This window comes from Haemaphysalis longicornis, unplaced genomic scaffold (assembly GCF_048455015.1).
Source record: "Haemaphysalis longicornis isolate Haplotype H1 unplaced genomic scaffold, Haemaphysalis longicornis Haplotype H1 scaffold_3, whole genome shotgun sequence".
In the NCBI taxonomy this organism is placed as follows: Eukaryota; Metazoa; Arthropoda; class Arachnida; order Ixodida; family Ixodidae; genus Haemaphysalis; species Haemaphysalis longicornis.
In genome coordinates, this window is record NW_027526335.1 from 175,723,458 (window position 1) to 175,739,980 (window position 16,523).

The 16,523-nt window shown below is 47.7% G+C and overlaps 1 protein-coding gene across 1 annotated transcript in view; it reads left to right on the top strand.

The window, feature by feature from the left end:
* Positions 1-16,523, top strand: part of LOC144175551 (2-Hydroxyacid oxidase 1-like) — a 30,239-nt gene that overhangs the window by 1,001 nt on the left and 12,715 nt on the right. Inside the window, exons 2-4 of the mRNA XM_077704622.1 lie at positions 1,264-1,415; positions 7,456-7,717; positions 14,199-14,320. Coding sequence (XP_077560748.1) covers positions 1,264-1,415; positions 7,456-7,717; positions 14,199-14,320 — 536 coding nt within the window. The remainder of the gene's footprint in view (positions 1-1,263; positions 1,416-7,455; positions 7,718-14,198; positions 14,321-16,523) is intronic.

Consider the following 16,523-nt stretch of genomic DNA (forward strand, 5'->3'; position numbering starts at 1 on the left):
CCAGTAACGGACAACGGGATACGCCACTTCCAACGGTTGCTTCACAAAGTCAACCGCCATCTAATCTGTTTTTCTTTTTCAAAATTAACTTCCTTAATTCCTTGTTGGGAGTGGTTGTAACGTTAAAGATCTTTGAACCTTCTTGAAACACACGCACGTGAAAAGAACAAATGTCCAGGCATGTCGCATGTACCAGGTACGCCTTTGGAACACTTCCGTGAAACATGAGAGCGTTAGCATCAGGGCCACAACGCTCCCCTCATGAAAACATTTCCCTCGGTGAGTGTGAAAATGTACCAGTAAAAATTAACGTTAGGGAAGGATTTAAGCGACTGGCTCGTACCAAGCGCCGTGAGAGGTGCCTGCACGTACCGTATGTAGGTGTTGTTAGGTGAGGCGGACTTAGCCTAGCATAACTGCCGGCAATAGCTGTACGTACTCTCTCGTCATAATATGAAGTACCCAAGGAACCTAGCTTAACACTTTGGCATGCTAACCGCACTCGTAGTGACCCAGCTTAGTTTTATGGGTGAAGCACTTTAGGGGCAGGGGGTGTCGGCGTCTCCTGTCGTCGTCTCCTGTAGTCAGGGTACTAAAACACCGGGACTCTTCTTTTACAAAGACTCGCGCTAGAACGTAAGGCGTACCAGAAAGTGTATGGTGCCGCAATCGATGGTGTGGAAGGTTTTTTGTGCGTTAGAATGGGATAATCGATCAATGTTGGGTGCATGAAACCCATCGTTACGTTAAAACTAAGACTTTCTCAGATTACTAAATTATATGATTTAAAACGTCGTTGTCACAGGCTCAAGAAGTGATATGGCTCCATCGTTGATTTCATTATCGTGTCTAAAGCCATGATGTCACCACGCAGCAGTAAAATTGAAAAGACCTCATTGCTGCTAACAATACAGAGAGCGACACTAAAGTAAACTGGAGACGTATCGACCCTGTTCAATCCGCTTTGGAATGACTCTGCGCACATTTCATTGCTATTGTCATATCGATTGTATGGTGGAATAAACAGATGTATCGGAGCTACATTTATGTAACTCATTCCTCGTCATTGACCTCACGACGTTTTCTTTTTGCTTTCGTATGAGCTGTGCGTACATGCGATTTTGAATCTTTCCAGGCGGCAGTTAACATATTTTTAACATTCGTGAACACCTAAATGCTTTGGTAAAAATCTCATTTGTGGCGCACATGTAAGCGAACAAGATTCTGGAAGTCATGGCGCCTGGTTCTACAAAATCTGTGCAGATGGTGCTTCCTGCCCCGAGTACTGGCAGGCGTTTCCGATCGGACGACGGGATTAAGGCTGCTGGGAAAGATGGTGTCGATGCCGGTAGGAATATCACCGGCAGCGGCGCTGAAAGTTGTGCATCCCGATGGAGAAATAGGTGTTGCAAGAGGCAAGTGTGCGACAATATTGCCGCATACTTTCGGAGCTGTCATAAAGTGGGTCGTGTTCCGTGCGCAAGAACCGGCTGCAACCGGCCGCGCAAACTCGGCGCCGGGAGTGCGAGGTTGTCTGTGTTCGCCAACGGAGGCGCGAGCGCACTGCACTGAGCGGGGGAGATCACGCAACAGATCACGCCACGAACTCAGGCAGTGGTTCTCGGAGATCGAACGAGACACAAGGGCCCTTTTACTGTACATTTTGTGATGGCGTCGATTCATTGAATGCTTTTCCAGGATTTCTGAGCCCCTAACGTGGCTGACCAAGAAAGACGTCCAGTTTGTCTGGCACGAAAATCAAAAGAAAGCCTTCGAAGAGTTGCGCCAGCATTTGCAGTCACCTCCTGTGCTCGCGCATTTTGACGAGGATGCGGAAACAGAGCTCCATACGGACGCCAGCAACATCGGACTAGGGGCCGTGCTTGTCCAGCGGCAAGAAGGTACCGAAAGAGTGACCGCCTACGCCAGCCGCACCCTTTCACGTTCCGAGTCGAATTACTGGACGAACAAAAAGGAGCACCTGGCGGTAGTGTGGGCCATTACCAAATTCCGCCCTTATCTGCATGGCAGACAGTTTATAATGATGAATGATCCTCACTCCCTCTGTTGGTTAACACAGCTAAGGAACCCATCGGGCCGTCTTGCGCGTTGGGGTCTGCGGCTACAGGAATTCGACCTACGAATTGTTCACAAGTCAGGCCGGAAACACAACGACGCTGACAGCCTCGGTGAAAAAGTCGGTGAAATAATCGGTGAAAAAGCTGAAGAGAACCCTACCTTCCTCGGTGCCATAACTTCATCAGATATGGCGACAAGGCAACGAGCTGATCCATACCTTAGAGTGATTATCGACCATTTGGAGGGACGAAGTTCTATTATACCACGCAGCCTGGCGCGAGGGTTACCTTCGTACTGTCTTCGGAGCGGTGTATACAAGAAGAACACGGAGGCTAGGGGGAAGCTGTAACTTCTCGTCGTGCCACTAGAAGTTCGGGACGAAATTCTTTTTGCGTGCCATGATGAACCCACGTCTGGCCACTTGGGATTTGCACGAACCCTCGCTAGAGTTCACCAGAGTTATTACTGGCCTTAACTAGTTTCTAGCGTGAAATGCTACGTCCGAACATGTCGGGAGTGTCAGCGCCGCAAGACGCCACCGTTCAAGCCAGCGGGATTTCTGCAACCGATAACACCCCCAACGATACCATTCCAACAAGTCGGCTTAGACCTCCTAGGACCTATCCCTCTGTCGTCGTCGGGCAATAGGTGAATTGTGGTGGCAACCGATTACCTGACACGTTACGCGGAGACGAAAGCGCTACCTAGAGGCACAACCTCCGAGGTTGCGACTTTATTTCTACATGAAATTGTGCCATGACACGGCGCCCCATCTGTGGGCATCACGGACAGGGGAACAGCCTTTACGGCGCAACTCATGCAAGACACTCCCAGACTGAGCGGCACCTCACATCGCAAGACAACTGCTTACCACCCACAGACCAGCGGGTTAACTGAAAGACTGAACAAAACAATAGCTGTCATGCTCTCCATGTACGTAGATGTCCAGTACAAGGCATGGCATGAAGTACTACCGTACATCACATTCGCCTATAATACAGCTATGCAAGAGAAAACCCGGTTCACCCCTTTCCGTCTCGTCTATGGCCGTGAGGCTCGAACGATGCTGGACGCGAGGTTGCCTTGTGAAATCGACGACGAAGAAATTCCAGAAGCCAAGCGTTTCAGCCAGCACGCTGCAGAAGCCCGCCAGCTAGCTCGATTTCACATTCAAAGACAGCAGACGACCGATGCAGCACGTTACAACTTACGTCGAAACCCGGGAGATCATGTTTGGGTGTGGACTCCGATCCGCCGCCCGGGCGTGTCGGAAAAGTTACTCCACTGCTACTTCGGACCGTAAAGAGTGCTACGGCGACTCACCGACGTGAACTGCGAGGTCATCCCAGATGGGACTGTGCAGACCCGACGCCACCCACGAGCTGATATAGTTCATGTGGTACGGGTGAAGCCGTACTTTGCGCGGTAATACGGCTCCGTCATTAGTCCTAAACAGTTCTTCGTTTCTGTTGTTGTTTTAGTAAAGACAAACTAAGACTTAATGTGACCCTGACTCTGTTTTGCGCGTATGATAAGGGATTTGTGTGTAAGTTCTAAGACTGACCTTTTATATTTTTCCGTTTCGTTAGCGTAGCGTTTTTGTTTGACTTCTGTCACGTGCTCCCTCACGTCGGGTCTTCATGCTATTGCATGCTTGGTCTATGATTTGAAAGGCATCGAGACTATGCCTCTTTGAGGAGGGGAGTAATACAGCATGCTTTCGTAGCTGTCGCAAAGTGGGCTGCGTTGCACGAGCACTAACCGGCGTGCGAGCTTGTCAGTGTTCCCCAACGGAGACGCGAGCGCACGTGTACTGCAGGGTGAGATCACGCAAGAGATCACGCCACGAACGCAGCCAGTGGTTCTCGGAGATCGAACGAGACGCAAGGGTCCATTTCTCGTTTCTCTCGTGTGGTTAGGGCACAAGTTCGCCCCAAAGTCCTTTCTTTGCCATTGTGTTCTATTCTACGTGACAATACCGAAGTGCAAAATCTGCTACCACACGACGAGGATGCGCCAACACTTTCAACAGAACTGTTCAGCTCTATTTCAGAATCTTTATAATTTAGTACTCCACAAAACGGAGGAGTACATTGCAAGTTTCCGAATGAGAGCTGGACCGTTTTAGCAGCCATTGCGTCTGAAAATTTGTGCACTGTTGGCCGAAACTGGCATGATCACATACAGCTTCGGTACCGCAATCCCCGTCTGCTTGAAATCTTAACGCAGCAAAAACCAGTTGCCAATAGAAACAGGTTTTGCAAAAACACGATGTGTGCGTGTGAATTTTTTCAAGAGTAATGATGTCAAAGGATTATTTTCCTTGGCATTAGAGAAAATCGCAGGGTGGCAGCGTTTCTGGTGGTTCGTGGTTCCGACAGTGTATTAATACATTGTATTATTTGCCGAGTACCACCACAGCCACAGCAACCTGCATTTCCACAAAAACGCAGATATCACAGAAGTTCCACCTTACATCGTTACAATAGCGTGATAGAAGACAATTGGTCGTAAGAAATGTTGAAAAAACTAAAAATACAAAACAAATTGCGGAAAATGGCGAAACGTGTAAGTCCCTACACTTCCCCAATAACACCGCTTTCGCGACGGGTCCACATGTAATTGTTATAATAGCGTAAACTGAGAATTGGTCAAACAATTGGTCAATAGCGTAAACTGAGAATTGGTCAAACAAAACTGTGAGAACTAAAAAGTAAGAGAAATATAAAAAAGAATGCGGGCAACAGCGAACCGTGTAACGCCCTGCGCTTCCACAACAGCGCAGATTTCGTGGAAGTTCCACCTGTAATTGTTATGTTAGTCTAAAGGAAGATAATTGGTCGAACAGAATTTTCAATAACTCACAAAATGTCGCAGTAAAACACTCACACTGAAGACAAGCGGCATAAGAATGCTACGCATTAGTTGACAATTCTCTGAATTTCTGCAGAAATTCCTAATTTTACGTACAAGCAGAAGCACCCAATACCGCCGAAGTTTAGGACCATGGCTAGAAATATTGGATAGCTATGGGAGCTGTCGTGTATACACCAATGAGCCGATGCACAGCACAGATTCTTTAAATTTCGCGCTTCGGAAAAGTGAGAACTCCACTACCAGGATCGCGTGTGGTTTGTTTTAGTAAAATACAACACTTTTGACGGCTCTTCAGTACTAACGACGCCTATTCTGACGCCTAAATAGGCCTTTTTTGACTCATGAAGAAAAGTGCACGAACCTGCAATGCGAATTTTATGCACCCTGAACGCACTGCTGTAATAAAATCTATTTATTTTGCAGTTGCTTTTTCACTACTTACCAAAAAAATACATGTCGTCGAGGGGTGCTGCTCGCTAATACCAGCAGAATAGGGTGTTTCTTGTTCACGGGCTTTTCTGGAACGTGAGTGCGGTTTCCACTTAACTTCCCAGCCAGTAAGCTACTGACCGTTTTGGAGCCCGGCTTTTTCTTTACGAACGATTCCCCGCACGTCTTGCAACACAATGACCCATAGGAGCGGAATTCCCTGAACTGGGTGAAAAGAGAGAGAGAGAGAGAGAGTACAAAATAAATAACTACTTAACGACGAGATGGCAACCCTAGGCGTCGGTAAAGAGCTCTTGGGCTCCAGGAGCGCCCTTGGCCAGCTGCATGCAACAGATCAGCTAGGCCGGAGCTCAGCAACAGGGTCTCCCATTGGTGTACCTGAGTCATTCTGCGAGCTAGTGCAGCCGCGTGCGGGCAAGCCCATGGTATATGGCCTAGGTCTGCCCAGTCTTGGCACTTCTAGCACTTGTCAGAATATTGCCATGCGTAGCACTAGCCATACGTAACGGGGTTCGATACGAATTTGTTGAAAGCGTCGCCATACCACAGGCTGCCCTTCATTAAGCTATAGTTGAATGGGTGGTAAGCGAGTTCATCCCAGACGGTAACGACTCGTAATGTCCCTGTCAGACATGTGCTCGTACCTGCCAAACCGTCGGAGCAAACGAGATAATGTTGGGTTAAATTCGATGTTTCACCAATCCACTCGGTCGGAGAATCAACAAGCAGCATGCTGGAGTCAGGATGACTTATGTTGGGGCAATCCTTCAATGCTCGACGACAAAACGAGTCGAAAATGTGCCTACCATTATAGCTGTTAGTCGTATACGTTGCACTAATTTGGGCTTCCAAGAGTTCGCTTAGGGTGTTGTGTAGCCCGGTTTCCTGGAAGCGTTTGTTCGATGCGGTGAGCAAGTTCCAGATGGCTTGTTTGTAAGCACGCCTAATGTGGGTGCTGTTTTTGTGTTCTTCGTGTTTTCAATGAGTAAGAGCAGATCCTGCGTTCCTGCTGCGTTCTTGCGAATGTTATCCTGCTTGGGACTAACATTTCGGCTAATATTACGATATTACGTTCCTTCATGCCATGACGGTGGTTTGCAATAAGCGAGTTGAGTCCGGTCATTTGATGCAGGTTCTTTTGGAGAGCGAGGACGGTTTCGGAATTGTGTTTCTTTGCGTGTTCGCGGAGCCCGAAATCCCGGATGCTTGTTGATACGAGGCTGCGTTGCGTTCTGCCACCAGCAAACAGTTTGACCTTCACAGGAGACAGAACTGTGCCCTGCTCCCGACCGGTCACGTAAGTAAATGTAACGTCATTAGGCCAAAATTGTGCTGTCGATTGGTCATGCAGAATTTGCGGGATTTTTTCTGGCTATACTAGAAAGATTGTTGAGCTTTTAGCTTACAATTCTTGGAGACAACCTTGCTGATTAAACTCTGTTGCCAGCGCAAAAAATCTCAATTTAAAGTGCACGTGCTCAGAGACATCAAAGAGTGATAATGTTTCGACTAGCAAAGAATTTTAACTCTTCAATCTTCAATTATTCTCAATTTTCCTGCCGCATAACTGAACTTGTAACCGGCGCACAGGGCTCCAAGGTGCTGTCACGAGCCCGACTCCAACCAGGGCCGGCAGCAACGCACTTCGTTCCATGCTCTATTGAACCTATTGCTAGTACTAGTCCCACTTGCAGGACAGAGGTATTAGGTCTGCAACCACTCCTGACCCTCCCTTCACCTTATACATGTGAATAGTACGTGTCCTAAACAGGCACACTATTGCGTTGATGGAAGGGTTATTATTGCATTGAAATGCCTTCTTGCTGACTCTCCTCTGAAAATTTTGAAATGCTTTAAATTGTTATACTTGCTCGACGTGTGCTACATTCATTGCATCTAATGAGCCTGCAAAGGCTTCAACTAATATTACGCAGGAAATGTCAGAACGATGCGTATTCTAGGAACTTTTCATTTATATTATTGGCAGGTGGATGGCGAACATTCTTGCTTCGCAAACCGTGCACTGAGGTTAGACTTGGTGGTGTGCAGCCGCCAGCCGTGCTGGGACTGTCATGGTGGTCAGCGTGCTGAGCTCCACTCCGCTGGAAGAGGTGGCAGCAGCGGCGGGTCCGGACGGCGTGCTGTGGGCTCAGCTGGACATTTGCAAAGATCGCTCGCTGACCATGCAGGATGCCTTGCGTGCCCAGAGGTGCGGGTGTGCGGCAATCGTCGTCACGCTAGATCCTCCGTCCCTGGTGGCCGATGAAGCCGGAGAAGATCTCAATTTCTTATCGAAACCCACGGCTGAGATGTAAGTGTGTTTTAAACTCTACATGCTGCGAGGCACGGAACGGTCAACATCATTTACAGTAGTGAAGCCTCAAGAGATGAACAGTGTTGTTGGAGTAGCGTGCGACCGGTGTTGTTGGCGTAACCTATACGGCCCACTCAATAAAGAAATCCATAGATTCTTATGCTACGACATTACACAAAAATTATGGCAATAAAAGATGGTGCTTGCCATTGTACAATACTTCTCTAGACACCATTACTTGACTTAAAAATAAAATGAACGCAAGGTGAGTTAGTTTGCTAAGAACCTATTGGGCCTGTTGGTTCATGTCAAGAATTCACAGCGCAGACACATGCAGTTCGAAGGATGAACGCCACACCCCGATCGCTTGCTTCCAACAACATTTATTGGGGTGAAAAACATCGAGCTCATTCACAAACAATTGTGGGATGTAACACTTGACACCACCTTAATCAGCTATTGGCGGTGAGATGTTTCAGTGGCGCCCCCTGACTCTCACGTTGGCTTAGGGACTCGCGCCGCTGTCGTCTGCAACACTCCGCGTGTGAGGGGCAGCAGCGACTGCGCAAGAAATCGCCCGCTTTGATGCTTCAGTGTATTAAAAAGCGTATGTATAGTAATTCAGTTATTTTTTCCAGCTTCTGACACATCTGAATAATTTCAGGCTGTATCCCCCACAAGTCTGCAACACACGAGGAGAGAGCGAACAACTTTCTTCAGATCATCGGTCAGAATATCGTGTGTAACTCAGCTTATTCGCGAAGTTCAGCGCTCAGAGCTCCTCGATGAGTATTCAAAATGCGTAGAATTCCATACAGTGTTTTTGAGATGCTCTTATGAATGCACGACACTCTAATGCTACGTACGAAGCAGCGTGCCCCTACACGCGCATAGTACAGCAGGAAATAAAGCGGCTGTCTTCTTGTCATTTGGTTGTTGTTGCCTTTTATCAGATGAATGTTTTTAGATGCAGAGCATCTCATTCACTCGCTTTGTCCCTCCAGCGTCGTCGTCGGCGGCGGCGTTGTCCGCCCCTCCGCCATTCTTCTCGCCGCGCAAGCCGCGCTCTCCGCCGCTCACCCACTCTCCTCTCCGATAGCGAACACTCTCTCGCGAGGGGCATTGGATTGGATTCGATTGGATTGCCTTGGCTTGGCTAGGCTTGGTTTCGTATGGCTAGGATTGAATTGGATTGGATTGGATTGGATTTGGATTGAATTGGATTAAAGTGGATTGTGTTGGATTGTGTTGCGTCATAGCCGCGGCACGTTGTGTCATAGCCGCGGCAGACGCGCTGGGGCCGGCGCATGTGCAGTACTCTCTCTTCCGCGGTTTCCTCTCCTTCGGGCGCACTGCGCATATAACCGGTATGCCGTTCTCCGGCGAAGCAACATCCATGCTTGGTTCAAACACCTAGAGTCCACGCCGCTTTACAAGTACGCCAACGTCGTCATCGACTGGGACCGGCTTACGCAGTCCCCTCAACGTTATGCGCGCTGTAAAACGCGGTCCCTTCACCGCTCCGCCTATGCGTCGCATCTACACAGGTCTTCCCGCAAGGGGAATTGTGAGTTTTTTTTGTGCCAAACGCATAATTTTTCTGCACTGTCACAATCGTCTTATTAGTGGGTTTGGGGATGTTTGGGAGGCTCACAAAGATCGTGTGAATACTTCCTTCGAGCTGTATGGCATACATTTCCTTCTCCCCAAATTAGGTTTCGTTATTGTTGCGTGCAAGAAGGTGCAAGTCCGCAGCCTGCATTGTTTATTCACATGCATATACAATGAACAGCTTTGTGCTACGCCACCGCGATTGCGCCTCAGGCAACGTTGTCCAGAGTACTCGGAGGCGGCTTTTGTGCTCCGAATTTCAATTGCGACCATCGTTATCGTTATTGCTAACAAACTGACTCTCAACCCGAACAATTATGACATGATTACTGCGTTGATGGCTTGATATACTCGCTAACGAACGCACTAAATAGTATACGTCGATAAATTACGAGAATCGAAACCGTAAATATTTCCAAGCAGAGCTCTCTATTGTTTTCCAACCCTTCCATGCGAAAAGAACAAATCCTGGTCTACTCGGGATGGCGTTCTATGAATTGAAGATAATTACTTTTACTCTCTTGTCCTTGACTGAGGGACCGGCCCACTAATCAGCTCGATTTTACTGTTAAATAAAGTTTTCTACGCCTCCGCCCTCTCCTACTCCTACTCCTACTCCTCTTGAGTGCAGTTTTCCTATAACGCATATCTGGATATTTTGGGGAGATATGCCTGCGGGAAATGTACCGAAATATCCCTTCAGGTCTGAACAAACGCAGTATTACTGTACCTTTACCGTAGCCGTGACTCATTTTGCTCAACAAACCTCCATGTAAACTGGTCAGAAGCCTGGAACCTGGTCACCAGCATGCGCCTTACACACGGTATGTTATTTGGAGCTCAACCTACAGTTCTTGCTGCCCATAGTGCGTGTTGGCATGCTTTCATGCCATGAAAACGTAAAGTGATATGATACAATACTTTCGAGAGTTCGGCACGGTTGCGAAAAAGGTTTTACCCTAAATAAGACTACCGGGAATCGTAATGCCTTCTGCCAAAGCCGACAGCGCGGAAGGCCTGGAATTTCTTTTGGTGTTGCATTTTCGCTGCTGTCGGTAACGAGCATCTGGCTGTTGCCTTTGTTTGAAAGATTGGTTAATATTTACAGAAGCTGGCGCATACCTCCGACTCTTCGCTTTCTGCACAGGGCCGGCCTCGCAAGAAATGGGGCGAAGCCGGCAGTGTATCTTCCGTGCGGCATCCAAAACTATACCTTGACTCCTGCCTCGAGCTAGTATATGCGATGTTAAGTTCATTATTATGATAAAACGTTACGCACATACAAAATCTGGTGCATACAAGCATCAGACATCAACCGAGCGCAAAGAAACAGCAAGGAGACCGAGCCCGCGTGAAGCAGACGACAGATGCGAGAATCCCTAAGCCGACGTCACGGAGGCGCGCTTCGCAGCGCTGCCCGTGGTCGCGCTCACCGATAATAGCCAGTACAAAGGTAATCATAAACGCGTGAAAGGTTGTCATCAAGCCGCGTTACATGCAAGCTTCTGGTAGGTTCTACAGATAGCCTCGTTTGCCTGTGTAACGTTCTCAGAGAATGCTTGGCTGCGCAAGCGCCTACCCCGCGACCGGCATGTTGAGAAAAAGTTAGGGCTGCACAGCCTCCGCTGCCGCCGCGGATTTTGATATCCTCCGACATGGCCCCGTGATGTGGCTTCGCCGCCAAGCGGTGGTCGTTGAGACACCGTACCATATTTATTCTCCACATAATTTACGAGCAGCCGTTGTATATTCCGGAGAGAACACTCCCACGCCCACGTCGAAGATGTGGCGGCGTCTCTACTGATTCCGTTTGCAACGACAAACTCCATGCTTTCCTACCCCGCAAATGCATTCCCCTGCAGACAAAGTATGCAATATTTGCCTTCCCTCGCTGCTTGACGAATATAACCACAATAATATTGACTTATTTGATTCCTGAAACAAAAAAAAACGTCGTTACAGATGTGAATATAGAAAAGTTTGAACTCGGAGTAGCGGAGTAGCAGATGGATGAACTTTTAGCGCCCGTAGAATTAATGTTTTTGTTTGTGTTTAAATCGCTAGAAAATAACAAAAAAAACTATTCGTCTACAGTGCTGTTTAATGTGGATTTTTAATTCTGTTACCCTGGTTATTTCACACTGATTTTAATTTTTTGCAAATTGTCAACGTGTCATTTGGTTTTTTGTAATATTTTGTATCAAGTCCTTGAGCTAATAAAACTTGAACCTCTGCTGTGATCGTGTTAAACTGCTCATAGGCAGCTTTTACCACGTCTCATCACTCTGTACTTGTAGGATAGGAACGGAAAGATTGATTTGAGGTCATCTCATTTGATTTATAGCAGAGGAATTTTGCAAAGCGTAGTGAGGTAGCCGTAGGTGTTCGCTTTCGATTTTGCGGCGACTCCATGGCTCAGTAGAGACTTAATGGAAGTGTTGAACCAAGTTTTTTTTTTGTAGGTAGATTATCAGATTGTGTGCTCACACATACCACTGACGGCAACAGCCCTTCTTACTAAGCCCTGAAATGGCACAAAATGTTGAAGAATGGGACTGCTGGAGCTCGGATACGCCGTGTACTTTTTTTTCGGAAACAAGCTCTTAGGCAAGTACGCGTATACATCAAATAAGCGCGCGCGGATACTTTTTTGATCCGATGCGTCAAAAAACGGTACGAACTTAAGCTGTAAACATTATTGGGCACTTTGTTTTTCAAGTGCTGATAATATTTCCTCACTCACCGCTTGCGGATCCAGATTTTTCATCGGCGTAAGCGCTTTTATGACATGCGCGAATGATCGCTTGAGCCATTGCCCTATTTCTCGCTCCAAGTCTATGTATGTAAAAGTTCAGCGCCGAAACTCTGAAAGTACTGGCAAGATCGTTCAACGACAGGCCGTGCCGTACACATATTTTGCGGAAAATAGGGTCGGTAGTTTCTACTGTTGCGAATACGCGCGAGCACCACCTCTGCTGACTTTGCCGACGGTCTCTTCCCACATTCTGTGATGCGATCCTCTGCACCTAATAAAAATAGTAGGGAAACAAGACGGATAAGTTACAGCCGGAGTATTTCTGAATAAACAAAGCCCCGTTTCGCGCCCAGCATGTTCTGAGCCAGGTTTGTATTGCCTAATTTTCCATTTAAACCAATAGTTATTCCCTGTTTTGTACCCCCATCGATACTTTAACATCGTTGCTGCAGAGCATTAAAGCTACCCCTTTTATAAGCAGATATTAGGCAAAATCCTTTATAAAACGTCTTTTGCGCAAGGATTACCAAAATCTTCCATTCACCGACTTCTTTTTTTCACTTCGCATTTGTAATCTTTTGTGGTTGCTTCTGGCGGAAATGAGCATAGTCATCCAGCGATGTTCCCGTGACAGAAGCCGCGGCCTTTTGAGCGCCGTTTTCTCAGGCAACAGCGTAGAGAGTGAGCCGGAGTCCCAAATCTGCATCAGAACATTTTTTTTTATTCTACCAATGCAAAGGAGGGCCACTGCCAATTTGCAGTTTAGGCACAAAAGACCAGAACGCGCACGTGGGTTATGGTTTTTTTTACAAATATTCAGATATTTACCCTCTTTACAATGCTGAAAAAAAACAAGGACATGTAACTTTACCTATTAAGGAACTAAAAATGTAAACTAATCTCCCCTTTCTTTTAGTGGGGGCTACACAGCTGCATTAAAAATGATGACGAGGCGTACCCCGCACGGGAGACTAGGGCCTTTTGCCACGTTCCGTGTGCCTGCTGATTAACACATTTGTGGTCGGTCCAAAGGCTGATGCCTGCGTTGTTCCTGATGAACCACCGAGTGTGCTAGAGCATGTGTCCTGTGGGCTGACCAGTGGGTTCCGTAGCAGCCACCGCGGCATGAGGCCGCCTTGCAGCAGAGTTTGCGGGGTGACGAACCACCCTAATTTACATATTTCGTCTGCCTCTTTTTGTTGGTGTTTACGTGGGGCGCGTCGACGAACTGCGGCCCAGATCACCTCCGCTCACGTGATCAGGGGTTCGCCGCGCGCATGACTCGGGTGTGGCCCATGTTTTTTCTTAGGCGTTCGTTTATGTCATAATTTTGCTCCCGGTGTCTCACGTTGGCACCGAGCTTCTGTGCCCGTGACAACCAAACATGGCTGCCTAGCTTTCCTTCACAGTCTTCACATGCAACAAAACAAGAAACACAGGTCACTGATGAACAAGGGAGCCGTAGCGCTCCCGAAGCGTCAATTTGTTTTTTACTTGGTCAGTGACCTGTGTTTCTTGTGTTGTAGTATGCTACCGGACCAGATGGTATGCCGTCCAACCATCGACTTCTTCAGTCTTCACATGCGCTGAAGTTGCCGACGGTACCACGTTGTTTGTCTTACAGTCTTGTGTCTTAATTGTCTGGATCTCTCTCAGAGTGCAGTTTGTGTTCCAGTTCGCTTTTTTAGTATTGACGTCGCACTGCGGGCTGTAGTAACGCAGAGCAATCCTTGGGAAGTTCAAAATGTTGCCCGGCTCTGCCAACACGAATGACGGATATCGGCGCAGTTCTGTGGCACCGTTTATGAATACGTATAGTTCGTCGATACACAGGACTCAACGTTGACAACAGGCGTACCATCAGAATACTTGCTTGAAGACAGGTCATCAATTGGGAGATTTTCGGGTAAATGCGTTATTTCAAATGGCGATTTCAGAGTTTTTTCACTAGCTACAATGAGTATAAGATTACACTGCGGAAAAAAATTCATAGCCGCGCCGTGTGGCCTCGCGTTTTGCTTATACCTTGGAATACCGATGTAGATAGCACTTTTAATGTAGAACCCTTACTGTAATTTTTGCTTCCAATCTTACCGTTTGTGTCCACTGCAGGTTTGAGAGCATCACTGGACGCACGGCAGCGCACAAGTGGGACGAAAACCGGAGGTGGGAGGACGTGGACATGCTGCGGCGTGCTACCGACCTCCCGCTGGTCCTCAAGGGCATCCTTAGAGGTGATGCCGGGTAGCCCATGTAAATTAATTTGACACACATTTGTGCTGTGGTGAGCAGGTTCTCAATTTAGAGAAAAGCTTTAACGCGCTAAACTGTAGACAACGTTCTCCCAAATGTAATATCGCTGCTGTGAGCCATGCAATAAACTTACATCGCAAGTGCTCTGCCGAGCTGGAAGTTACAAATGGTACCTAGATGTAGAATGGTACCTACATGCGATTACAATAGTACCCATGTGTGTAGTATCCGGCTATAAAGGCTGGGTGCTGCAAATGTGCCATCAAATCCATTTACATAACATCAATGTATAAGGCTAGAAATGTCTCTTCGGACGCGCTCCACGTTTGTTTTCACCTTTATTTAAACCGAGGTATTCGCCCTCGATCTTCGAGAATCAAATCTGGCGCAGTTACATTTTCAAAGGTCGTCATGTAAGACGTTCAATGAAAAAACAGCTGTGGGAAATCAGGCCGTAAAACATATACCGCAATTTCTTCCATTGTTTCCCTTAAACAGACGCACTGCTCTGTAATCTCAACTTTTGAACCAATTTTGTATACGTATTTCTTCCCCCTTGAGAGAAATACACAGTAGTTTTTGTTTAAGAGCAGTGCTGCAAATACCCATGTGTTCTCGTAATAAATGTAAGATTCGTTGAACCTATTATATTCGTTGAGCCCATTATCTCTGAGCTGGTAAAGACAACCTCACCATTCGTTCACGTGACAATAAAAACAATTGACGAGCCTGCCAGGATAGATTTATCCTCACCAAGGATACTTACATCAGTCCCAGTCACGTGTCTCAAACAGCTCGGAGATGGACGCCGGAAACCCGTTGACATGTCTGACAAAACACACATTTAATACACACTTAGAAATATCCCAAAGGAAACCACTTAAGAAATCCATTGTACACACCCGAGAACAATCAAACCTCAAACTCAATATACAGAAATAAAATTCAAACCAAACCCCAAAAGCATCTACAATACGGTCCTACAAGTTAGTTCATATCAGCTTATTACGTCAAGTCCTAGTTAATGACTTTCCCTCCACAACTCCCTAGTTGTGTCCTAAGACGTCCTAATGGACGGGCCAACCCGGTCGTCGGCGCTGACGTGTCGCATCTAACGCGTGGCCGCGACTCGGGTGATAGCCGTCCTCGTCTCGCTTCGGTGCTGGTGTTCGATGCGCTCGGTCGTTCCTTGGACGGCGTGGGCTCCTAGCTTCCTGACGTTTTCTCTGCGGCTACCCCCTGGTAGCCGGTGCCGCTGGAGGTCCCACGTAGGCTGGGCACGAACGTAGCCTTTCGTGGCCGTCGAAGCGCAAGTCGACGAAGCGTAGACGTTGACCGCGGGTGCCCGTCCGATGCCGCTGGGGCCACGAAGACACAGGTTCGTGGTGCACCTAGGATGACGGGGCCGATGTGAAGTCGGCCCGCTCCCGGCCAGCCTAGGATGGCACGGCCGATGGCCTGGCCGCGTCCCCCCGGCTCGTTCCTTGAACCGCACGTGCTCCTACCACCTCCTGTTTTCTTGCCTCTCGGTGTCTTGCCTCCCCCTACTCTTTGTGTGCCCCGCTTTTATCACCTCTGGGCTCTCCCGTGGCGCACTCTCATTGGCTCCTTGCCTTTCCCCTGTCCATATATGGTCATCACGCCACTGGTCTCCTGCGCGGCGTTCTCTGATTGGATGTGCGGAGCCATATTTTACCAGGATGCCTCGGGGTTTACGCGCTGTCATTCTCTCAATGGTGCGCTGCTGGCGCGCACTTCAAATTGCCGTTCCTTTGTTCTTTTTTTCCTTTTAATGGGGTTTTGATGCATCCCCTCTCCGGGGGTGCCCTTGACACATGACAGACAACCTTAGCGTTTTGAGATCCTACCATATTATTATCGTCCCTACATGTACTTGTTCAGAACTTCATAGAGCCGTCACACGAGGGTAATATGGCCAGTATACCCCACTATCTACGTTCTGCCAGTATTGTAAACATTCTTCATAAATGCTCGCATGGTTAAATAAATAATGAAACTGGTGCTAAGAAGAACACTGGGCCTTCTGTAAAAGGCAGTTCAACGTTCATTTGACACATTTTCTAAACATCAATTTTGGGATGTGAAAATGTTCAAAGAATTAAACACCTGTTTCAAAAGCAGCATTGATAAACTTCCGAGGATGACGCAAGAGGAGATATCCTG